At 41.2% G+C, this 25,964-nt stretch overlaps 1 protein-coding gene across 1 annotated transcript in view; it reads left to right on the forward strand.

The window, feature by feature from the left end:
* Positions 1-1,275: 1,275 nt before the first annotated feature.
* PDSS2 (prenyl (decaprenyl) diphosphate synthase, subunit 2) overlaps positions 1,276-25,964 on the forward strand; it is a 315,612-nt gene continuing 290,923 nt past the window's right edge. The window contains exon 1 of the mRNA XM_011996258.1: positions 1,276-1,873. Within this exon, the coding sequence (XP_011851648.1) occupies positions 1,578-1,873 (296 nt within the window). The 5' untranslated portion in view covers positions 1,276-1,577. The remainder of the gene's footprint in view (positions 1,874-25,964) is intronic.

Here is a 25,964-nt window from a genome sequence, read left to right on the forward strand (position 1 = left end):
CTGGGAGGCAGATGTTGCAGTGAGCTGAGATCACGCCCCTGCACTCCAGCCTGGGTGACAGAGTTTTCAGACCCATCTCAAAAAACAAATAAAAAATAAAAATAAAATACCATGAATTTGGAAGGATTTTGAAAGTTTTAGAGTTTTACAAACTATTTTTAAGAGTGGATAATATGTCCTTTATTAAGAACGGTTAACACCTGTTTTAGGTGATAAGAAAGGAGGTAAGATCCTAGACACATTTGGGAGGAAAAAAAAAAAAAGGACAGCATTACTGAAAAGATAATCACATTGGCTGTTTCCTCTCAGCAATAAGGAGAAAAGAGTGGATGGGAGCCTATTATTTAGACAGTGTAATCTTTTGGTTAGAATACGGATTCTGAAACCAGATTGTCTGGGCTCACATCCCTGTGTAGTGTGGTCTTAGGCAACTTACACGACTCCACTGCACCTTAGTTTCCTCATACAAAACACGGAGAATACTAATATTATCTACTTAATGAGGCTGTTCTGAGGATTAAATAAAGTAATACATGAACTAGTATGTGAAAAGCATTCCAGTCAGCGATAGTCTTGATTCCTGGAGTTGAGCTCAGGCTAGGCATAGAGAGGAAGATAAGAGGCAGGCAGCAGGCACCGTTTCATTCTTCCTCTCCGCACCCTCAGGAAGAAGGCACCGCTTTTTCTCCCAGGGCTCAGAGACGAGGCCGGTAATTCGAAGTTGGATGCGAGGACTTTCCTTGGGATCCCTTTCCGCCGCACCACGCCACTTTTCGTCTGGTTGGGCCGTGAGGGCAGGAGGGCTCAGCCCCACGCCCCGACTAGGCGTTCCACCACTGAGCCGTGCCCCCGCTCCAGGAGGCAAGCAGCCCCAAGGGCCGCCTTCACGCCCGGCCACGGCCACTTCCAGGGGCTGGCGGCTATAGCGACGAAAGGCTTCCGGAAGGAACTGGTGCCTCCGCCCGACGCCCGACGCCCTTCCTTGCGGTCGAGCCAGGGTCTGATCCTTGTTCGTGACACCAATACTTATGCATGCGACTCAGTGCTGGGCGCCGGGGACTCTAATGAATCCAGACTCGGCCCACACGCCGTGTGCAGAAGGACCACTCGCCCCCGCACAACTGATCCCTAACACCTGCGACCTTCGCTGGCCCAGAGCGGAGGGGTGGGAGGAGCCTTGCCTCGCCTTCCCGGGTTCACCTCCAAAGCACCGCCCCTTCGGGGGCGTTATCGGGTACGCCGTAAAGTAGACAGCATTCTTAACAACCCGCCTCCGTCTTTACGGCAGGCCGCATTCCATGCCTCCAATATGGCGTCCTCCACATAGGCAGCGGCTGTGGTTTCTACCCCGGGTGGCCGGGGGCAGTGCTGAGCTGGGGCTGTTGTTTGCCCAGACTGGGCCGCAGAAAGCAGCAGTTAAAGTTCGTTTCTGGTCACTGCTCCAGGAAGCCACCCTCCTCTGAGGGTCAAGAATTGCCACTTCCTTTTAGTTACTGCAAGTTCCTCCTCTGCCCCTGCGTTGTTTCCCGCGCCACCTCTGGATACCCCCAGGTCCCAGACCCTTCCAGACTCAAACCATGAACCTTCGGCAGCTGCTGTTGCACTTGCCCCGTTATCTCGGAGCCTCGGGTTCCCCGCGTCGCCTGTGGTGGTCCCCGTGCCTCGACACCATCTCCTCGGTGGGCTCTTGGCGTGGTCAGTCCTCCAAGTCCCCAGCCCACTGGAATCAGGTAGTGTCAGAGGCGGAGAAGATCGTGGGGTACCCCACGTCCTTCATGAGCCTTCGCTGCCTGCTGAGCGACGAGCTCAGCAACATCGCTATGCAGGTGCGGAAGCTGGTGGGCACTCAGCACCCTCTGCTTACCACAGCCAGGTGAGCTACCCCTCTCCCGCTGACACACTCGCACTCATTGGAATACTTTTTTTCTGGCAGGCACACGCATTCTACCTCTCTCAGACTGGCTCCTGGTTTATCTCTTTTTAGTCCTTCCTTTTTACTCAGTCCTCCTAGACATTCTATGTTGTCTCTTCTCTAGTCCACTTAACGTTATTGCTCAGCTGAGTGGATAAGTGGTTTTCTTTGAAACACTGTATGCTTTCCGCGATTTTGCTTCTTAATTGTTGAGGATGAAGATGCCTCAGCGATTTGTGGAGAAATCAAGCGGGGATGTATGTTTATTGAGTCACTTCCTAGAGATGGGTTTTTTTTAATTTTTTTTTTTATTTTAATGGGCTAGATTAATTTTCTGTCCCGCACTGTTCAGGGGGTCACCTGCAGAAAGTAGAGAAGGAGAGAGAGAGAGAGGCTGAAGGTAGATAATTTATTTCCAACGAATGTCTTGGGGTTGAAGTAGGAATTTGTCCCGTTAGTAGTCATTATCTTCTTGGGATATTTATCACTTATGCTGTACTACTGCTGTGAAACCTGCCTTTAGGATTTATAAAGTTTTTTTTTTTGGTTGTTTTTGTTTTTTGTTTGTTTGTTTGTTTTGAGACGGAGTCTCACTCTGTCACCCAGGTTGGAGTAGCTGGGACTACAGGTGCCCGCCACCATGCCCAGCTAATTTTGTTTTTGTGTTCTTAGTAGAGACGGGGTTTCTCGATCTCCTGACCTCGTGATCCACTGGCCTTGGCCTCCCAGAGTGCTGGGATTACAGGCGTGAGCCACCGTGCCCGGCCAAAAGTTTTTTTTTTCTTCCGCTTAAAAAACCCCCACAACTTCTGATATGTAATTAGTTTAAACGTACAGCGAAGTTACAGAAATAATACAGTTCAAAGAACACACTTGCATACTCTTTAATCAGATTCACCTACTACGTAGATATATATGTCTATATATGTCAATATATTCATTAAATGCATAAACACACATATATATACTATTCACGTGTATATATCTTTCTATATTTTTTTTCTGAATCGTTTGGTGGTAGATTGCATACATCATGATCCTTTTCCCCTAAATACTTCAGTATGTATTTCCTAAGCATAGCAGTAATCTCCTACATAAGTACACTACAGTTACCAACTTAGGTATATTTAATATTGATACAATACTTTTATTTAATCTACCATTTAATTTCAATTTTGTCAATTGGCCTAATAATGTTCTTTATAGCATTCTTTACCCTCCAGGACAGGATTCAGTCCAGAATCAAGTATTGCATTTAGTTGTTCTATCTCTTTCATCTTCTTCAATTAGGAACATTTTCATATCTCTTCTTGGCTTTTATGACTAGAGCACTGGTTCTCAACTGGGGCAATTTTCCCACCCTGGGGACATTTGGCATGTATGGAGACATTTTCGGTTGTCACAAATGGAGGCACATTACTAGCATTACTGGCATTTAGTGGATAGAGGCCAGGGATGCTACCCTTCAATTCCCAGGACAGACCCACAAGAAATAATTAGGTGCTGCAAAATGTCAATAATGCCAAGGTGGAGAAATCCAGGACTAAAAGGACCTGTTTCTGTTGTTGTTTTTTAAAAGTAAACTTCTATTTTGAAGTAGTTGTAGATTTACATGCAGTTGGAAGAAATAACACAAAGATATCTAATATACACCTAACCCTGTTTCTCCCAATGGTAACATCTTTTTAAACGATGGTGTAATAGCATAAGCAGGGTATTTATGTTGATACAGTTAAGATAAAGAACATTTTCAGCACTATAAGGATTCCTCATGTTGCTCTTTTTTAGCCACATTCACTTCCCTTACCCACCCCTTGCTTTAATTTTTTGAGGCACCTGTCATTTTCTTACTACAGAAGTTATCAAATAGTAATAATAAAGTGATTTTATTCCTTGGCATTGTTCCTAGTTATCAGGAACATCACCTTATGACTAGCTGGAATGTTAGTTTTCCAGAGATTCTAGATGATACACACTCAAAACACATACACACACAAGTATGTTTAAAGCTTAATGAAACGAATAAGCCTACTATTACCCAACTTAAGAACTATAACTTTACCAGTCCTGTTGAAGCTAAATGTGTACTCCTCAGTCCATCTTCCTGACTCCCACTAAACTGTTTTTAAACATTTTTCCTTTTCAAAATTACCATGGGTCCTGGTGTGGTGGCTCGTGTCTGTGATCCCAGCACTTTGGGAGGCAAAGTAGAAAGATCGCTTGAGCCCAGGAGTTCGAGACCAGCCTGGGCAGCATAGCAAAACCCTATCTCTACAAAAAATAAAATAAATTAGTTGGGCGTGGGGGTGCACATCTGTAGTCCCAGCTACTTGGGAGAATTGCGATTGCTTGAGCTGGGAGGTCAAGGCTGTTGTGAGCCGTGATTGTGCCACTGCACTCCTGTTTGGGCAAGAGACCCTGTCTCAAAATGAAATAAATAAAATTACATTGTTATTTTTCTAAATAATAATGTTTCATTTTACTGGTTTCTTTGCAGTGTACAAATATGGTAGTTTATTACATATGGCCTTATGCAACTTCCTTTTTAAAATTCATGGTTTCTGAGATTCATCTGTGTGATGTGTTTGACTGTAGTTCATTAGATTTTCACTGGTGTATGAAATTCTGTTGTGTGAATATTACCGCAGTCATCTTTTATTTGTTTATTTATTTATTTTGAGACAGAGCTTCACTCTTGTTGCCCAGACTAGAGTGCAATGGCACAGTCTTGGCTCACTGCAACTTTGCCTCCCAGGTTCAAGCGATTCTCCTGCCTCAGCCTCCCAAGTAGCTCTCAAAAATTAGTCAGGCGCCTGCCACCATGCCTGGCTAATTTTTGTATTTTTAGTAGAGACAGGGTTTCACCATGTTGGCCAGGCTAGTCTTGAACTCCTGACCTCGTGATCCGCCCACCTCAGCCTCCCAAAGTGCTGGGATTATAGGCGTGAGCCACTGCGCTGGGCCTCACAGTCATCTTGTAATTAACATTTGGGTTGTTGCATTTCTTGGTATTATGAAAAATGCTGTTATAAATATGTTTGCCTATCCTTTGGTGTTCATGTCATGAGGATATAAAAACAGGAGTGTAATTGTTGAATGTGCACATGTTTATCTTTAGAATGCTTTCTAAAGTGAATGTACCAGTTTATACTCTCATAAACAACTTCTGAGTTCAGGTTACTCCTAGTTCTCATAACACGAGAACTAAGAGATTTCTTAATTTTTTTTTTTTTTGAGACGGAGTCTTGCTCTATTGCCAGTCTGGAGTGCAGTGGCGTGATCTCGGCTCACTGCAACCTCTGGCTTCCTGGTTCAAGTGATTCTCCTGCCTCGGCCTCCCAAGTAGCTGGGATTGCAGGCACACGCCACCACACCCAGCTAATTTTTGTATTTTTAGTAGAGAAGGAGTTTCACCATGTTGGCCACAATGGTCTTGAGCTCTTGACCTCATGATCTGCCCACCTCGGCCTCCCAAAGAGTTGGAATTACAGGTGTGAGCCACTGCGCCTGGCCCAGGTTTCTTAGTTTTTGGTAATCCAGTAGGAGGTTTCTTTGTGTTTGATGGGAATGATAGTGTCAATGATAGGGGCTATAGTATTGCATTGTGAGTATTGTAGTCCGTAATAAAGCACAGAACTGAAAAGGGTAGAGCTAAAAAGAGCCTTATTAATGTGTATATTATGAGAACTGTAGTTCATCTACGTAATTGCAAGAACATCAGATAAGGGTTTGGAGAAGATCTCTTCAGAGGCCACCAGAGGCACCCTAGATGAAAGTTTGTGAGACTAATGGTTCTAAAACTTTCCTAATTGTTTCCTAACCTGCCTTGTAGTACTATAGTACAGTGACAAAATTGGAAAGGCACAGAATAAGTAAGTTTTTGCAAAGTTGTCGTAGTAGGTATGAATTGCTATATTTTGTAAGAAAAGAGAGAGCTAATCTGCATATAATTTTGTTCTATTTACCTACGATAATGTGTTGCACATTATTTAAACAGCCTAAAGTCATAGTCAGCCAATAAAGAAACTTTTGGGGTGTGGATCTATATCTGTATATATATGTGTATACACTGTACACAGGTATTTCAGCAAAGGAGCAGGCATTTGATCCAGAGGTTAAGCAGGTAATGATTATTGTAAATTATAACTAAAATCATGGATTAAGCAGCTGTATTTTTTTGTTTTTTATTTTTATTTTTTTGAGGCAGAGTCTTGCTTTGTTTCCCAGGCTGGAGCCATTTATTTTTCAAATAAAGCTACATGGTATGTTAGGGGTGAATCATGTCTATCAGCCCTAAAATTTAGATGAATGGTGACTTTGTTAGCAAACAGCAGGAAAAAAAAAGGAAACCACTATAATTTGCTCTTCACTGATCTCTTTACCTAAGACATCTTGTCAAGAAAAGGGAAAAACAGCCTAGATGTGACATATACTCTTTAATTTAACACTAAATGAGAAATGAGATTAAAAATCCTGAGGTTTGGTGAGATAATGATTCTGTTACTAGGAATAGAGGAGCATTTAGCTCATTTTTACTCTTGTTCATCTAGATTTCCTAGGATCTCTCTGTTGTAATCTATAATTAGATAATCACCAATTAATTTACTAAATGTTTATTGAAACTTACGAAGTGATATAAAGAAGTCTAGACCAGCTGTGGCGGTTCATGCCTGCAATCCCAGAACTTTGGGAGGTCAAAGTGGGCATATTGCTTGAGCTCAGGAGTTTGAGACCAACCTGAGCAACATGGCGAAACCCCATCTCTACAAAAAATACAAATAATTATCCAGGTGTGCTGGTGCATGCCTGTGGTCTTAGCTACTTGGGAGGCTGAGCTGAGAGGATCCCTTAAGCCCAAGAGGTCGAGGCTGCAGTGAGCTGTGGTCATGCCACTGCACTCCATCCTGGGCAACGGAGTGATAGCCTACCTCAAAAAAAAAAGAAAAGAAAAGAAAAAAAAAAGGAAGTCTAAAACATGGACCCTGTCCCTTGGTGAGTTGACACAAAAGATATTTACAAATGTCTAACAGAAGGAAACAAGTGACTTGTGGTTAATGAGCTACTACATAGAGAGATGGCTTGGAATAGTAGAGAACTTTTCATGGAGAAATTGGGACTCCATTGAAGGAAGAATGGATGAAAATTACATGAGTAATGTTTTAGGGTAGTAGTTGTATAATATTATTTTTTTCCTTCATGATTCTTTTTTCGCCTTTCTTCTCCAGGCTGCCATACCTCTACTAGGTACGGGGAAGACCTTAAAAGCAAGGATAAGCAGTGCAATAAAGTGAGCAGCATGAGTAGAGCTAGAATAGTAAAAAGTAGAACATTTTAGAATAGCTAAAATGTTGGAAAAAGAAAACATGGGTGAGGAATCATTCCACCTACTGTTAAATCTTACTATATAGCTGCATCAATCAAAACACTGTGGTATTAGCAGAGGAACAGACAGATCGATGGAACAGAATAGAGGACCCAGAAATAGATCAACACAAATATGCCCAATTGATTTTTAACAAAAGTGCAAAAACAATTCAATGGAGGGAGGATAGTTTTGTTTTGTTTTTTTCTTCTTTCTCCAAAAATAGGGCTGGAACAATTGAACATCATAGGCAAAAAAAATGAACCTTGACCTAAACCTCATACAATATTTTTTAAAAGTCAATGTAAAATGTTTGTGAAATAAATGTCCACTTAAAATGGATTTAAATGTGAAATGTTAAACTATAAAACTTTCAGAAGAAAACATAGGATAATATCACAGCTGGGTGGGGTGGCTGACGCCTGTATTCCCAGCACTTTGGGAGGCTAAGGTGGGTGGATCACCTTAGATCAGGAGTTTGAGACGAGAATCGCTTGAGCCCAGGAGGCGGAGGTTGCAGCGAGCCGAGTCTGTGCCACTGCACTCCAGCCTGGGTGACAGAGCAAGACTCAGTCTCAAAAAAAAAAAAAAAAAAGAAAACACATCTTCAGGACCTAGGGCTAGGTAAGCAGTTTTTAGACATGACACCAAAAACTCAATTCGTAAAAGAAAACAATAATTGGACTCCATAAAAGTTCAAGACTGGCCGGGCGTGGTGGTTCACACCTGTAATTCCAGCACTTTGGGAGGCCGAGGCAGGCAGATCACAAGGTCAAGAGTTCGATACTGGCCTGACCAACATGGTGAAACCCTGTCTCTACTAAAAATATAAAAATTAGCTGGGTGTGGTGGTGTGCACCTGTAATCCCAGCTAGTCAGGAGGCTGAGGCAGGAGAATCGCTTGAACTTAGGAGGCTGAGGTTGCAGTGAACTGAGATCATGCCACTGCAAGCCAGCCTGGGCGACAGACTGAGACTCCATCTCGAGAAAAAAAGAAAAAAGTTTGATACTTAGCTCTGTGAAAGACCCTGTAAAGAGGGTGAAAAGTTTAGCCATAGACTGGTAGAAAATATTTGCAAATCACATATTCAAAGAAGGACTTGTATCCAGATTCTGTAAAGAACTCTCTCAACTCAAGAGGCCGGGTGTGGTGACTCACGCCTGTAATCCCAAAACTTTGGGAGGCCGAGGCAGGTGGATCACCTGAGGCCAGGAGTTTGAGTCCAGCCTGGCTAACATGGTGAAACCCTGTCTCTACTAAAAATACAAAAATTAGCCAGGTGTGGTGGTGGGCGCCTGTAGTCCCATCTACTCTGGAGGCTTAGGCAGGAGAATCACTTGAATCTGGGAGGTGGAGGTTGCAGTGAGATCATGGCACTGCACTCCAGCCTGGGCGACAGAGTGATACTCCATCACAAAAAACAAACAAACCAAAAAAAAAAAAACAAACAAACTCTAAACTCAAGAAAGCAAACAATACAATTAGAAAATGGGGAAAAAAGCTTGTGTGGTGGTTGATGCCTGTAATCCCAGCTACTAGGGAAACAGAGGCAGGAGGCTTCCTTGAACCCAAGACTTTGACTTCAAGTCTGCAGTGAACTATGATTGTACCACTGCACTCTAGCCTCGGCAACAGAGCAAGACTTTGTCACTTAATAAACAAAAAGAGAAGAAGAAGAAAGAAAAGAAAATGGGCTAAAAGAAAAACCTATAAAGATAGCAAGTAAGCATATGAAAAGATGTTCAACATTACTAGCCATTTGGGAAATGCAAATTAAAATCATGATGGGATGTTGGGGTGATCAGGCCCAACACCAGGCTGTGGGGGCTACAAAGTCCGGTGGGGTCAAAGGAATGAGAAAAGACAAGTTAAGAGTGCATGAAGTGGGTTCAGGGGGCCAGTGCTAGATTGGAGGCTGCAAAAGCCCCAAGCTCTGGGAGCCCACCCTATTTATTGGTGAACAAACAAAGAAGCAGGTGGTGAGGACATGAGGGTTAACAGGTGAGGGCATGGGGACGTGGGGATAGAAAGGTAGTGGTGCATTAAGTGTAGCTGTGATGGTGTAGCATTTCCTTTGACGCATATAGAATATGCTGCTTGAGATAATGGAGGACATGTTTACAAGAAAGAAGCAAGGAACCAACAAGTCTGTGCACATTCCAGAGGCTATGAGGGGTTTTATGCCCTGAGCCCTGGGTTCCATCCAAGCCACAAGGGGTTTTATGCCCTGGGCTTAGATTTGTGGTGCAGCAGTGCAGCCTTCCACCCTTTGGCACGGAGCTTGGTGTTCCAAAGGCCACGAGGGGTTTTAGACCCTGGACATCTTCCAAGACTCTTTTACATTATGACAGACAAGCCAGTCCTGCCTCAGCTCTTCTACCAACAATGGGATACTACTATGTACCAATTAGAATGGCTAAAATAAAAAATATAATATGTAATTCTTGTAACAATGCAGAGAAACTAGATTTCTCATACATTGCTGATGGGAATGTAAAATGGTTCGGCCCCTCTGGAAAACAGCGTAGCAATTTCTTATAAAATTAAACATACGACTGGGCACAGTGGCTCACACCTGTAATCCCAGCACTTTGGGAAGCTGAGGCAGGCAGATCACTTGAGTCCAGGAGTTCAAGACCAGCCTGGGCAATGTGGCAAAATGCTGTCTCTACAAAATATATAAAAAAATTAGTTGGGTGTGGTGGTGCATGCCTGTGGTCCCAGCTACTTGGGAGGTTGAGGTAAGAGGATCACTTGAGCACAGAAGTTAGAGGCTACAGTGAGCCGTGATTGTGCCACTGCACTTCAGTGTGGGTGACAGAGTCAGACCCTGTCTCAATTAGTCAATCGCTTGATTGATCAATCAGTTTAAACATACACTTACCATATAGCCCAGCAATCAGACTCCTGAGCATTTATCCCAGAGAAATAAAAACTTATGTCCATACCAAAACCTATATACAAATGTTTGTGGCAGCTTTATTTGTAATAGGCTGCCATAACCTATAGAATTGTAGGTAGAAAATTCTGCATATATATATTTCTCCTTTGCAGTTAAGTTTCTTGTATTGATGCCATTTTCATTCCACAGCTTGGATAGGACTGTGTTCTTTCTAGAGGAAAAATCCTTTCTTTAGAATGATGTTCCAAAATTTCACCTTGTTGGTTTTTGGAGTGAACAATGAGGACCTTCTTAACTTAATCCTATATCCTTTATTTTGGGATGATTTTATGTGTTATTTCTTCAGTATCATAGTTCCCACCATTTTCTCTCTCATGTTGGAATTTCGTAGTTGGTCATTGTGAATTGATTCCTCAACATTCTTTCCCTTACATTCAAAGTTTTCCTTTCTTTAATTTATCCTCTACATATATACTGTTTGTTATACTGTTTTAATTTTGTCTTTAATTATTTCCCAACTGGAAACAGCCCAAATGTCCTAGTGAGTGGTTGAACAAACTGTGGTACATACAGAACAATGAAATGCTGCGCAACAATAAAAAGAAATGAACCATTGATACACACAACAACTTGGGTGAATCTCAGAGGAATTATTCTGAGTGAAAAAAGTCGATCTCATTCATCAAAAAATTAAAAATAGAATTACCATATGATCCAACAATTCTGCTTCTGGGTCTGTTTCCAAAAGAATTGAAAGTGGTGTCTCAAAGAGATACTTGTATACCCATGTTCATAGCAGCAGTATTCACAGTAGCCAAGAGGTAGAAGCAACCCAGTTGTCCATTGATGGTTGAATGGATTAACAAAATGTGGTATATATTACCATGGAATATTATTCAGCCTTAAAAAAGAAGGAGGGTGCAGGCACAGTGGCTCATGCCTGTAATCCCAACACTTTGGGAAGCTGAGGTGGGAGGATCACTTGAGGCCAGGAGTCTGAGACCAGCTTGGGCAACATAGTGAGATCTCATCTCTATAAAAAGATAAATTAACTAGACATGGTGGCTCCTAAAAATAAATTAGCTAGACAGCTGCTCTAGAGGCTAAAGTGGGAAGATTGTTTGAGCCCATGTGTTTGAAGTTGCACATGTGTCATAATATGGATGAACCTGGAGGACATTATGCTAAGTGAAATATGGAGGGCATTATGCTAGGTAAAATAAGCCAGTCCCAAAAGGACAAATACTGTATGATTCCACTTATATAAAGTGTCTAGAATAGTCACATTTAGAGAAACTGTGTGTAGAAACAGACTGGTCTCCAGGGACTGGAAGAAGGGGGAAATGGAGAGTTATTTAGTAGTAATAGGATTTCAGTTTTGCAAGATAAGAAGTTCTGGAGATTGCTTGTACAGCACTGTGAATATACTTAATGCTACTGAGCTGTACACTTAAAAATGGTTAAGATGGTAAATTTTATGTAAATTTTATCCAATTTTTTAAAATGTCTATCTCAAAAGTTTATATATTGTCTGATTCCATTTATATAACATTTATATCATTTTCAAAATGACAGAACTGGAGATGGAGAACAGTAAGTGTTTTCTGGAGTCTGGGACAATGTGGGGAATAGGGAGGAGTGTAAATACAAAGAGGAATATTGTGGTAGAACAGTTGGGAGTCTTGTGGTGGTGGGTGCGTGAATTTATACATGGGATAAAGTTGCTGATATGGTTTGGCTGTGTCCCCACCCAAATCTCCTCTTGAATTGTAATCCCCATAATCCCCATATGGGAGGGACTCAGTGGGTGGGTAATCAAATCATGGGGGCAATTTCCCCCAGGCTGTTTTCATGATAGTGAATGACTTCTCACAAAAGCTGATGGTTTTATAAGCATCTGGCATTTCCCCTGCTGGCACTCATTCTCTCTCCTGGCGCCCTGTGAAGAGGTGCCTTCTGCATGATGCGGAACTCTGGATCAATAAATCTCTTTTCTTTGTAAGTTACCCAGTTTGGGGCATCTCCATAGAGCAATGTGAGAACAGACTAATACTGTAAGTTGGTACCACAGAGAGTGGGGTGTTGCTGTAAAGATACCTGAAAACATGGAAGCGACTTTGCAGCTGGGTAACAGGCAGAGGTTGGAACGGCTTGGAGAGCTCAGAATAAGACGTGTGAAAGTTTGGAACTTCCTAGAGACTTGTTGAATGGCTTTGACAAAATGCCGATAGTGATATGGACAATGAAATCCAGGCTGAGGTTGTCTTAGATGGAAATGAGAAACTTTTTGGGAACTGGAGTAAAGGTCATTCTTGCTATGCTTTAGCAAAGAGACTGGTGGCTTTTTGCCCTTGCCCTAGAGATCTGTGGAACTTTGAACTTGAGAGAGATGATTTAGGGTATCTAGTGGAAGAAATTTTTAAGCAGCAAAGCATTCAAGAGGTGACAGAACATAAAAGTTTAGAAAATTTGCAACCCTGATGTTGCAATAGAAAAGAAAATCTCATTTTCTGAGGAGAAATTCAAGCAGGCTGCAGAAATTTGCATAACTAGTGAGGAGCCAAATGCTAATTGCCAAGACAATGGGGAAAATGTCTTCAGGATATGTCAGAGACCTTCTTGGCAGCTCCTCCCCTCATAGGCCTGGAGGCCTGAGAGAGAAAAATGGTTTCCTGGGCCAGGTCCAGTCCCCCCTGCTGTATGCAGCCTCTGGACTTGGTGCCCTGCATCTCAGCAGCTTCAGCCATGGCTAAAAGGGGCCAAGGTACAGCTCAGGCTGTTGCTTCAGAGGGTGCAAGCCCCAAGCCTTGGCAGCTTCCATGTGGTGTTGAGCTTGCGGTGTGTAGAAGATAATAATTGAGGTTTGGAAATCTCTGCCTAGATTTCAGAGAATGCATGAAAATTCCTGGATATCTAGGCAAAAGTCTGCTGCAGGGGTGGAGCCCTCATGGAGAACCTCTATTAGGGCAGTGCAGAAGGGAAATGTAGGGTTGGAACCCCCACACAGAGTTCCCACTGGGGTAGTGCCTAGTGGAGCTGTGAAAAGAGAGCCAACGTCCTTCAGACCCCAGAATGGTAGATCCACCTACAGCTTACACCATGTGCCTGGAAAAGCCTCAGACACTCAATGCCAGCTGTGAAAGCAGCCAGGAGAGGGGCTGTTCCTTGCAAAGCCACAGGGGCAGAGTTTCCCAAGACTGTGGGAGCCCACCTCTTGTGTCAGCGTGACATGAATGTGAGACATGGAATCAAAGGAGATCATTTTAGAACTTTAAGGTTTAATGACTGCCCTATTGGATTCTGGACTTGCATGGGGCCTGTAGCCCCTTTGTTTTGACCAATTTATACCATTTGGAACAGATGTATTTACCCAGTGCCTGTGGCCCCAGAGAGATGTGTCTAGGTAGTAACTCACTTGCTTTTGATTTTATAGGCTTATAGGCAGAAGAAACTTGCCTTGTCTCACATGAAACTTTGGACTTGGAGTTTTAGGTTAATGCTGGAATGAGTTAAGACTTTGGGGGACTGTTGGAAGGGCATGATTGCATTTTGAAATGTGAGCACATGAGATTTGGGAGGGGCCAGGGTCAGAATGTCCCCACCTAAATCTCATCTTGAATTGCAATCCCCATAATTCCCATGTGTCATGGGAGGGAACTGGTGGGAGATAATTTAATCATTGGGGCTGTTCTCATGATAGTGAGTGAGTTCTCATGAGATCTGATGGTTTTATAAACATCTGGCATTTCCCCTACTGGCACTCATTCTCTCTTCTGCTGCCCTGTGAAGAGGTGCTTTTGGCCATGATTGTAAGTTTCCTGAGGCCTCCCCAGCCATGTGGAACTGTGAATCAATTAAGCCTCTTTATGATTACCCAGTCTTGGGTATGTCCTTATAGCAATGTGAGAAGAGACTAATACAGTTGTAAAGAACTCTGTACACCTACACAAAGAATAAACGCAGGTTAAAAGATGCTGAAAATGGAATAAGGTTGTAGTTAACAATCTATCAATATCAATTTTTTGGTTTTAGTGTTCTATAGCTATTACACGATTTCACCATTGAGTGAAGGGTATGTAGGACTCTGTAGTGTTTTTGCAACTTTGTGTTTGTATGTAATTATTTCTTTTTTTTTTTTTTTTTCTCCGACAGAGTCTTGCTTTGTTGCCAGGCTGGAGTGCAGTGGCGCAATCTTCGCTCACTGCAACCTCCACCTCCCAGGTTCAAGCAATTCTCCTGCCTCAGCCTCCCTAGTAGCTGGGATTACAGGTGTGCACCACCACGCCCAGCTAATTTTTATATTTTTAGTAGAGACGGGGTTTTACCATGTTGGTTTTGATCTCTTGACCTCGTGATCCACCCACCTCGGCCTCTCAAAGTGCTGGGATTACAGGCATGAGCCACCGCACCTGGCCAATTATTTCTTATTTTGAAAAGCCTTAAAAAAAGCACTTCAAATCCAGAGAGAGACACACACGCACACAAACAGACAGACAGACAGACAGACAGAGAAAGAGAAAGAAGATCTGGGAGACAGAGTTGTGTGTGTTGTAGTTTCATCTCTATCAGTACTTAACTGTGTTATCCCCAGGCAAGACATTTTATCTCTTTGGGCTTTAGTTTCCTAAGCAATGAAGTAAGGAGTTTGACTAGATGATTTCTAGTAATGTTGCCAATTGCAGACTAGTCTGGAAATTAATGTTGTATCTGAATATGGCGGTTAAGGGAGCCGTTGTCAGTTCTCAAGCAGAGAATAAGCCAGGTTGAATGCAATGTAATAGTATAAGTCTGTAATCCTTTTTCCACAATTTAAAAATCTGAAAAGCTCAGAAAACAGAATTTTTTTTAGACTTATGAATCTGACCTGAACTGATGTGAGGCTATTTATAGTCTTTGTTTATCCCATTTAATATGAATATTTTTGCATTTGATGCAGAAATATTAAGGCTTTTGATTACAGGGTGCTGCCCAGTTCCTGCTGCAGTGTTGGGTAAAATGCACCTTCCTAAAATCAGAAAAATTTTGGATTCTTAAAGACATTTGGTTTAGTTTCAAGGACTTTGGATGAGGGATAGTGGACTTGTCCAAGCTGAACAGTGGTATGTGGGATGGCCCAGGTATGTGACATAGATTGGTAGAATGGGAGAAACTGAAGGTAACAACATGCATCAACTGTCCCATTCCTCTCAACACAACTTCTACCCAATGGTTTTATTACTGTTTCCCTAACTAAATGTAATTATCCACTTGTGGAACATATATGTAATATATGATTTATAAAAAGTTATATATAAATTTTAATTACTTAAATTTCTGTATAAATCACTAAAATTTAAGTACTTTTAGTTGTTTCACAGGCAATGACCAATACTTTTCTAATAGAGAATTGGTTAGACTTTTGTTGTTTCTAAAACATAGCTGATACTTTGAGTAATAAGGCTTTATTTATTTTCATTGATTACTCTTGACAGATTTGGCTTTTAGGATTAAATTTTTGTTTAAATACTCTGTCTTTATGCTTTTGCCTTCAAAACACTGTGCTCTCAATTTCAGATTTAAATGGATAGGATTAATTTAGTATGTAGTTATTGGAGACAAATTATGACATTTAGTCTCTTCTCTTAGGGTGTGTTGATTCCTTTGTAGGGACTTTATGTTCCTCAGTTCACTACAGTTACTTGGCTACCTAAAAAACCTTATTAGCCCTTTCTGCATGGTAAAATTCTTCAGAGCTCTTTGAATTTATTATTAGAAATTTAATTTTAGTCTTTTCCATGTTTATGAAAGACCCTTTCTAGATTCAGTTCTGTAATTACTGACTGAAAACCTACATTACTTATGAAGAACTTTTTCTTGGATGACTAGGAGAAAATTATAAATTTTAATTCATTCCACAAATATTTGAGGTGCTCTGGGGATGGGTGTACAAACAAGAATAAGACCCAGTTGCTGCCGTCCAGGAATTTATGAGAGACAGTATAGTAAGCATGAGCTCTGGAATCAAACTGTTTGGGTTCACATCCTGCCTCTACCACTGTCAAACGATGAGATCTTAGGCAATTTACCTAACTTCTCTGTGCCTTAGTTTCTTCATCTGTAAATCAAGGATAAAAATAGAACCTGGTGGCTAGGTACAGTGGCTCAAACCTGTAATGCCAGCACTTTGGGAGGCTAAGGTGGAAGGATTGCTGAAGCTCAGGAGTTCAAGACCTGCCTGGGCAACACAGTAGGATCCCATCTATTTAAAAAAAAAAAAATTAAAAATGAGCTAGGTGTGGTGGTGTATGCCTGTGGTCCCAGCTACTTGGAAGGCTGAAGCGAGAGGATCACTTGAGCCTGGGAGTTGAGACTGCAGTGAGCCGTAGTTGTGCCACTACACTCCAGCCTGGGTGACAGAGTGAGATCTTATCTCAAAAATAATAATAGTAGCTGTGTCGTAGAGTTTTATGAAGATTTAATGATTTAATATAGGTAAAGTGCTTAGAACAGTACCTGGCACATAGCAAGTACCCAAATATTAGCAATTATCATTATTATTAGAAATTCATTTTCGTGGGGAGACATACACAGGGTACCTTGAGATAAATGCTGTAGTGAACAATATGCTGTAGAAACGTAGAGGGAGAAAAAGATCTCTCTCCCTAGAGAAAATGGAAGACTACCAGAGATGAAGTAGGATATGAGTCAGGTCAGGTGGGATGAAAAAGAGATGACTGAGGCAGGAAAAGAAACTAAGACATAATAAATTGCTCGGCAAAGTCTAGGAAAAATTGTAGTGTGGTGTAGACTGCACCACACAGTAGTGGGATGGGATGAGGCAAAAGAGATAGGCTGGAAGTATCTGCTTCTGCCATGATAGAGTATCTGATGCTCAACTTGCCCTTCCACTGTAAACAATTAGAAAACTGGACAAGATACAGGAACCAACTATATATTTTTTTTTATTGCTGAAAGATATTCCATTGAATGGATATAGAGCAATTTGTTTATTCAGCGTAAATGAATATATAGGTTGGTTCTATTTTTGGCTACTGTAAATAAAGCTTCTATGAATGAAATAAAGTTTATTTAAAAAGCAAAAGAAAGGTTGTGGCCAGATTTTGAGTTTTGTATGTCATGTTAAGATGATCTAATTTTATCCTGAGGTCAGTGGAGACCATAAAGGTTAAGTAGTAGAGAGACCTGAGCAGATGTGCCTTTTTGAAAGCTGACTTTGGCAGCTGTGGTGGTTGCGAATTGCAGAAAAGAAAAGCTAGAGGCAGGAAAGCCTGGCAGAAGACTGCTATGGTTTATTCATTTCTTCTTTCAGCAGCTAGTTAAGTGTGTTCTCTAATGGCCGAGTACTATGCTTGTTAGTCGGGTAAACACCACCAGAAACTGACCTACACCCCCCCCCACCCCCCACTCCCTTCCCTTCCCCAGGATTTATATTCAAATAAGGGCGATAGACATGTAAAACACAAAGTGCAATAAATTGTTACATATGTTAGGATAAAATGTTTCCAAATAAAATGAAGACATAAAGAATAGAGTGGCAAAAGGTCTCAATGAGATGATCTGAACATTGAAAATTGCGATGTTATTGCAGATAGAGGAATGGTGATGGTGAGTTATAAACTTAGGCAGTAGTGATGAAGATGAAGTGGAAAGACTGGATTCAAGCTACATTCGTGAAGTGAGGTTGGTAATTGCAGACTTGATAATTGTGAGAGTGAAAGAACAGAAGAGTAAGCTGAGCAATTGAGTATGTTGAGATACTAGCAGAAGTATGTTGGGTGTAGAGTGTAGGGGGAAATTTTGTAGACCTGTTGAACGTGAAGTGTTTGCAACAAGTGGAAATGTCCAAACTGAAGTTAGGAATGGGTTAGGTCCTCCTACAGGAGGTAGACACTAAGGCTAGAGTTGAAAGTACTCAATATAGGTGAGATTTAAAGCCATGGGGGTTTCTGAGGAAAGTTTTCCTCCCATAGGGAGGAAGTATGGAATTATCTCAGCATTGTTTAGTTGCAAGCAAAGAAATTGCTTTTTTGGGGGTTTTGTTTTGTTTTGTTTCTGAGATGGAGTCTTGCTCTGTTGCCCAGGCTGGAGTGCAGTGGTGTGATCTCAGCTCAGTGCAACCTCTGCCTCCCGGGTTCAAGCGATTCTCCTGCCTCAGCCTCCTGAGTAGCTGGGATTACAGGCATGCGCCATCATGCCTGGCTAATTTTTGTATTTTTAGTAGAGATAGGGTCTTACCATGTTGGTCAGGCTGGTCTTGAACTCCTGATCTCGGGTGACCTGCCTGCTTTGGCCTCCCAAAGTGTTCGGATTACAGGCCTGAGCCACCATGCCTAGCCAAGAAATTGATTTTGGATTACTTAAGCAAGGAGGAGCTAATCAGGCTGTAGGAAGAATGAGAACTGGGGAAACTCTAGGGCAGTCAGTAGCAGGAATTTACAGACAGTTTCTCTAGACTACATCGCTGCTGTCAGGAAGTTTTGGCTCAGGCTGCCTTTTATCCTTGGATGGCTCCTCAAGATTCAAAGTCCTGTGAGAGGGGGTCTCTTTTGCCTTTCTTGCCGAATAGATCATTTCCTTCATGGGTGAATGATGTACTAGGTTTGAGCATGCTTGGGTGTTGGCCACCCCTGTGGTCAATTGGGAAGTAAGCTACTGTATTTCGTGCCTGCTTAGACTTCACAGAATAAGGGAAAAGAATTTCCCTAATTGAAAAGTGAAATATGTTACAGGCCGAAAGGGGAATGGATTCTGAGCAGGGCACCCTGACCTTGAATTTACTGCCTTCTGCCCCCTTTCTTACTGTATGGATAATTTAAAATAATTTCCACCTTAAATGAGGAAATTAGTCATTCTGACTACGTCCACAAAAAAGATAACTTATTGTTGTGTCTAGGATCTCTGAGTTGTGTTCAGTCTTCTCATTTTGTGATCTAATTCTTACATTCTTCAACCTGTGGGCTAAATGGTAAATTTACCCACTACCATCACACTTACATGTAGTGCAGAGGAAATAATGAGGTAGAGGAAACGCCAAAAACCATGGACACGCTATGGTAGAGACTGGCGGCGGCCTTTCTCAATTTTCATCTTCCCTTTCCACTTTGGTGAGAGAACCCTGAATTTATTCAGGTATACATTTCTTAGCCTCTCTTACTGCTGGGTGTGACTGTGACGAATTTCTGGCGAAAAGAAATGTTGGTAGAAGCATTTGAATTTCTAGAAAGCCTCCTCAAAGAGAGGGGCCTACCCTTCATTCTCCCTTCTTTTATCTTGCTGCTTTGAGTGCTGATGTAGTGGCTGGAGCTCTAGAAGCCATTTTTGAGTGCCACATTTTACGGATGGTGAGCTGGAGAATAGGAAAGAACATAATATCCTTGTGGAACTTCCAACACAGTTTTGTATTGCCCATTTCCAGACTTCTTTTTACATGAGAAAGAAATACACTTCTTACTGCTTAAAATGTTATTTTGATTTTCATGTCACAATCAGTAATACTGGATCCTAGCTAATATACCCACCAAATAAAGAATTTAGATTATGGCCGTGACTTCAACTGGGTGGGGTCCTTTTGCCTGATGGGTTGTCATACCTTCTTCATTCTAAGCCATTGGCGGCCCAGCTTAGATAGACTTGAAATAGTCTTTCATTGTAGTTTATTATGATGCACTCCAGAGCATTTCTTACATTCCACCTGTACTCATTCTGGTTACCCCTGTATACAGTATTCAGATACTATCTTCGTAGCTGATATATCCCTCTATTTAAGCCTCTCATTTGCTTTTTCTGACATGATGAGCCAGGTAGCAATCTCAGCTTCCAGCTCAGAGGCACCATTTTTACATCTCCTGGTGGAAGCATTCTTTCCCTGGGCACAAAACCTTTAGTAGCTCCCAGTCTTAGGGAAGGGAACAACTTTGAGAGGTCATTAGCTGGAGTTGTGAGAAGTGCCATGTCCAGTACCCAGCTGGAAAAGTGCTGGTTCGGCTCATAAGCTGTGTTCTATAGCAATAGATCCTAGCTGGAACCTTGTCTATGTTGTCATAGGCTATTTCACCATTGTGTGAGCCTGCTGCCTCCGAAAGATGCAAAGAGTACATGTTAAGATCAAAGAAGCCCTTGGTTACCAGCCAATTGCCTTACTTTTGTTGGGAAGTGATTTTATTCATCAGTGGCACTAAGTGGAATATCACACTAGCATGCAGGTAAGTCCACAGATGGTAGTGTTGGTAGCAGCATGACAGGTAAATCACATCCAGATACAGAATAAATATCTCTTCTGAAAAGGACAAATTACTGACCTCTCTAGGATGAAAAGGATCACTGGAATCCATCCCTTATGAGGGAGATGGCTCAACTGGAGGAGTGTACCATATGGGGACACTTAGCAGTGAGACCACCAGCTCAGCTTTGGTGGGAGGAAATCCCTGTTGTTGAGCACATGTATAGCCACTGTCCCTGTCACCACTACCACTTAGCCAAGTACTGAATTGACTAGGCAAGGAAAACGGCTCACCTCTTTCAATAACAGTCACCTTGTCCATATACTTATTAGTATCCTCTTCTTGGTTCTTACGTTCTTCAACCTGTGGGCTAAATGGTAAATTTAGCTGAGCAGTCACATGGAGCACAGATGTTCTCAGGTGCTAGTCCCATTCCCAGAAATGTATCTAAATATCCCTTTCCCAAACTACCTTGTCACTAGTTATCCAAATATGCTCCTCCCCAGTCCTGATCATTCAGCCAGTCTATTGGACCTGCCAGAAATTACCATGTAGATACTGACCTCAGGCCACCTATTTTCAAGTAAAGTGAACAATGATATGTAACACTCTAAGTACTTCTCACAGGGAGACTCTCTTCTCACAGCTCATTCTCAGAATCACCCCTGAATGGAGTCGTTATGCAGCAGTGGTACACTTGGAACTGTAACATAATGTTCAGGTCTTTCTTTAACCAGGGAGAGGCATTTTCCCCCCTGCAAGCTTGCTGGTCATAGGGCACTCCTCATGAACCATAGGTGCAGTTTGAGGGAGAGGTGGCATGTAGCAGGAATATGGTTGTAAGGAATGTAAGTGATCTGATATGCAATTTAATTGTGCCTTCACAACCCATTTTGGGCTTGCTGGAATTTAGAATTAAATGCATCCAATAACAACTCATGATGGGCAGCTAGGTTGCATGGTCACTTAATGTTCTGTACTGTTTTCACTGGAGTCTAGTAGCAAGCCAGGAGCTGTTTTTCAGAAAGAAATAGTTACTTCAGTTGCTTGCTGAAATTGCCATGGCCTTGTTTCAATACCTGTATTCATTGCAGCTTTTCCAGGTTAAATACAACATCATTTTAAGTGGACACATCTTTTCAATTCTCTGTACAGGAAGAAAGTGGAGGGAGGAGGGCTGTATGCCTACTTGCAGTATATCTTTGTCTCATAATAACATTTCACTATTCCTTTACAAATTTTAGAAAACCTCCCCCTTAGAAATGCAATAATTTTCATAAGGAAAGGGAATTTGATCATCTTCCACTTCATACCTCTTACCATAATAGTCCTTCCTTCTAAACCAGGGAGTCATTGTGGGCAGTATTTGGTACATCTGAAAACTAGATGTGTTTGGGCTTTGTCATGATGACTGCTGTGAGAAGAGGTTGAATTAGAATTTCATCTCCTATATATGAGCCTCATAAATTGTCAATCCAACTGATGAACCTGTGGTATTCTTAATTCCTAAGAATTAATGTTAGCTCAAAGCCAGTATGTAATAATCCTGGAGAGGTTTGGGTATTTCCCTTTTGCCAGCTCATGATTACCTGGGTAAATGGCCAGAGGTCCACTGGGGGGAAATAAAACCTTCCAAAAGGGATTTGGCCTCCCCTTCATTCAAGGAACTGTGGGTCTTGAATTTGGGTGAGAGTTCCTGACTATACTGTAGTGGCTCAGACAGGTTCACTAGACCTGGAGTTATTTGTTCATTTTTGGTTATTTAAATCAAAACAGGCTGGGCATGGTGGCTCACGCCTAAAATCCCAGCACTTTTGGAGGCCGAGGCGGGTGGATTGCTTCAGATAAAGAGTTCGAGACTAGCCCGGCCTACATGCGAAACCTTGTCTCTACTAAAAATACAAAGAAAAAAAAATAAAAATTAGCCAGGCATGGTGACACATGCTTGTAATCCCAGCTACTCGGGAGGTTGAAGCAGGAGAATCACTTGAACCCTGGAGGTGTAAGTTTCGGTAAGCTGAGATCATGCCATTGCACTCCAGCCTGGGTGATAGAGTGAGACTCCATCTCAAAAAATAAAAATAGAAAAATAAAAACAGATCTAAGTGGGTTGCTGTTGATTTGAGTTATTGAGTCTATTAAATATAGACAGGGATTTCTGCCTATCACAACAAAGCTTGAGATGACCTAATATTCCATATCCACCTTGCTGCCTGTTAGGATCACCATGCCCACTTCATTTCTGTCAGTTAACTACTACCACCTAGACTTGACCTTTCCCTGGGTGCCTCTCATTGCTTTCTGAGTTCAAGGAGTCCATTTCAGTAGCAGTCCTTCTCATGGAAATCCTTAGCCCTAGAAACTAGAGCCAGTAAAGTGATTAGTAATGATTGTAGTGTGCTTTTCACCAACCTGTTTCCTGTGTCGAGGGTGAAAGAATCTTCTGGCCTCCATCAGGAGATATAAGAGCAGTATGTTACATGAATAACAATTCCATATAGTGTTGACCTTTGAACAAAATGGGTTCGAACTGTGCAGATCTACTTATACACAGATTTTTTTCAGCCAGAGGTAGGGCATAGGGGAATGTGAAGCTCGTGTGCAGGGAGAGCCAACTTTTCGTAATACACAGGCTCCCACAGGGCTGATTTTGGGTCTTCAGTATGCATAAATTTTGGTATATGTAGAAATGAGGAGGTCCTAGAACCAATCCCCCGCGTATAACAAGGCATGACTATACATTTTTTTTTTTTTTTTTGAGACAGGGTCTCACTCTGTCTCCTAGGCTGGAGTGCAGTGGTGCGATCTTGGCTCACTATAGCCTCTGCCTCTCAGGCTCAAGCAATTCTTGTACCTCAGCCTCCCGATTAGCTGGGACTACAGGTGTGCACCACCTTGCCCGGTTAATTTTTGTATTTTTAGTAGAGACGGGGTTTCGCCATGTTGGCCAGGCTGCTGGTCTTAGACTCCTGGCCTCAAGTGATCTGCCCACTTTGGCCTCCAGAAGTGCTGGGATTACAGGTGTGAGCCACCGCGTCTGGCCTCACAACTTTAATTTGAATAGAGAAAAGTGGTGAGAGAATGCATTTTCATGATAGTCTTCCCTTATTTCAAAGAATTACCAGTGTGATGGCACATACCTATAATCTCAACTGCTCAGGAGGCTGAGGTGGGAGGATGGCTTGAGGCCAGGAGTTCAAGGGTGCAGTGAGCTTTGAGCATGCCACTGCATTCCTCCAGCCTGAGTGACAGAGCAAGACTGTCTCAAAAGAAAGAAAAAAAAAGCCTACAATGAGGCAGTCAGCACCAATTTCATATTGGGAGTAGCAATTTAGTATCAGTCAAGTACCATCATCTGTCATAGTAAATTAATGCCAATTTGAATAAATTTTGTTTTCAATTTGTACTTTATTTTTTAAATTGACAAATAATAACTGTACATATTCATGGGGTACATAGTGATGTTTTGATACAAATAATGTATGATGATCAGATCAGTGTAATTAGCATGTCTGTCATTTCAAACATTTATCACTTCTTTGTGTTGGGAACATTCTTACCTTCCTAGCTATTTGAAACTGTGTAATACATTATTGGTAACTACAGTCATCCTACAGTGCTAAAGAACACTAGAATTTACTCCTCCCATCTAACTGAAATTTTGTATCCTTTAACAAACCTCTCCTTTTAGTTACATAAGAACTATAACCAAATAGAGTTTATCACTTTTACAAGTGTGCATATTTAAATAATATTTTAATAAAATTATTTAAGGCAGTACTCAATAACTGAATTTTTACCTTTAAAAAGAGTATGTATATTATTTAAGGTTGAAGAATTCTAACTGGTCTGTATTCTTCATTTTGAGCCCAATTAATGAGGATACATTGGTTGTAGGTTTTTAAGTACTATAATAATTTCTTTGGTTTAGATAATAAGAATTTTGGATTCAGATAATTTCTCTTCTCATGTTGCTCATTACTACTGTATTGTCAACTGCTTTTCATCAGTCCTGTATTCTATAATTGTCCCTTCTTTATTCTCTAGGACCAAGATTTGTCTCCATTTTCTAAAAACACCTTAGAGGCCATTAGTTACCAAAAAAATCCATCTGTGTTTGTGGTTTAAAGAAGAGTTTAATGAATGTTTTCCCAAAAGTAGCTATCCTAGAGTAGATTTTAAAAGTGGGTACTAATTGTTAACCCTTCAGATAGTTTTCTCTGATTTAATATTTCTTGGAAGTTCTAAATATAAATCTGTAGTTTATGGAGTGCAGCTGGATTTGCTTTTCTTCCTATGACTCACCAAAGGCTCTTCAAAACCTTTTAACTTTTTTTTCTATTTTTGTATTCTATAACTTTGTTTCAACAAATGTTTTAAAATAACTTTTAAAAAGTATTGTTCTCTTGGAGTCTGCTTGGAATATTATTTCATTTGCTCCAAAGATTTTTTTTTTAGCAAATTAAAAATATTTTATTTCTAGTATTGTGAGGCTAGAGATAGGTCTAATGAATACCCTAAAAACTTAGCAGTCATGTTTTGAATTTTTGAAACAGTGATAATTTGCATGAACAAGCTGTTGATAGTGTTCAGTAATTACAGGGGCTTTATGACAAGAGATTTCTGTCTGTTAAATTGCTGATATTACCAAATAAATGAAATTTATCTTCAGAACATTAATACCTTCACAAATCTACCTTCTTTAACATCTCTCTCTAACTTTAGGCTATTTCTTTTAGGCCTCTGTGTTTTTAAAAGGAATGCATTTAGTTTCACAGGACTACTACTCTAGTATATATAAAGCTTTCGCTGAAAGCATTTTTGATTATTTTAAAATATTTATTTTCTCACATACTTTTTATTCTGTAGTGACCGTGATTAAAATCAAGTGTGACTATATGACAATAGAGTGTGCATGGTACAATTTTATGAGTACACAAAAAGGAGCTCATTTTAATCGTGTGTGTGTGTTTTGAGGCAGTATATTGCTCTGCCACGTAGGCTGCAGTATGGTGGCATGATCATAGCTTACTGCAGTATTGAACTCCTGTTCTCAAGTGATCCTCCCACCTCAGCCTCCTGTGTAGCTAGGACTACAGATGTATAACACCACACTCGGCTAATATTTTAATTTTTTTTTTCAGAGGTGGGATCTTGCTGTGTTGCTCAGGCTGGTCTTGAACTCCTATCCTCGACTGATCCTCCTGCCTTGGCTTCTCATAGTACTGAGATTACAGACATGAGCCACTGTGCCCAGCCGTAATCAAACTGACTTTTCGTTTGTCTTTTACTCTTGAGCTTTAAAAAATTGTTTTATGAGTACATAGTAGGTGTGTATATTTATGGAGTATATATGGAGGTGTATACACACACACACACACATATATACACATATATATATATGGAGGTATTTTGATACATGCATACATTGCCTAGTAATCACATCAGGGTAAATGGGGTATGTGTTACCTCAAGCATGTATTATTTCTTCGTGTTACATACATTCTAGTTTTATACTCTTTTATACTCTTTTTAATTATACTCTTTTAATTATTTTAAAATGTACA

Source organism: Mandrillus leucophaeus, unplaced genomic scaffold, assembly GCF_000951045.1.
Source record: "Mandrillus leucophaeus isolate KB7577 unplaced genomic scaffold, Mleu.le_1.0 Scaffold507, whole genome shotgun sequence".
Taxonomy (NCBI): Eukaryota; Metazoa; Chordata; class Mammalia; order Primates; family Cercopithecidae; genus Mandrillus; species Mandrillus leucophaeus.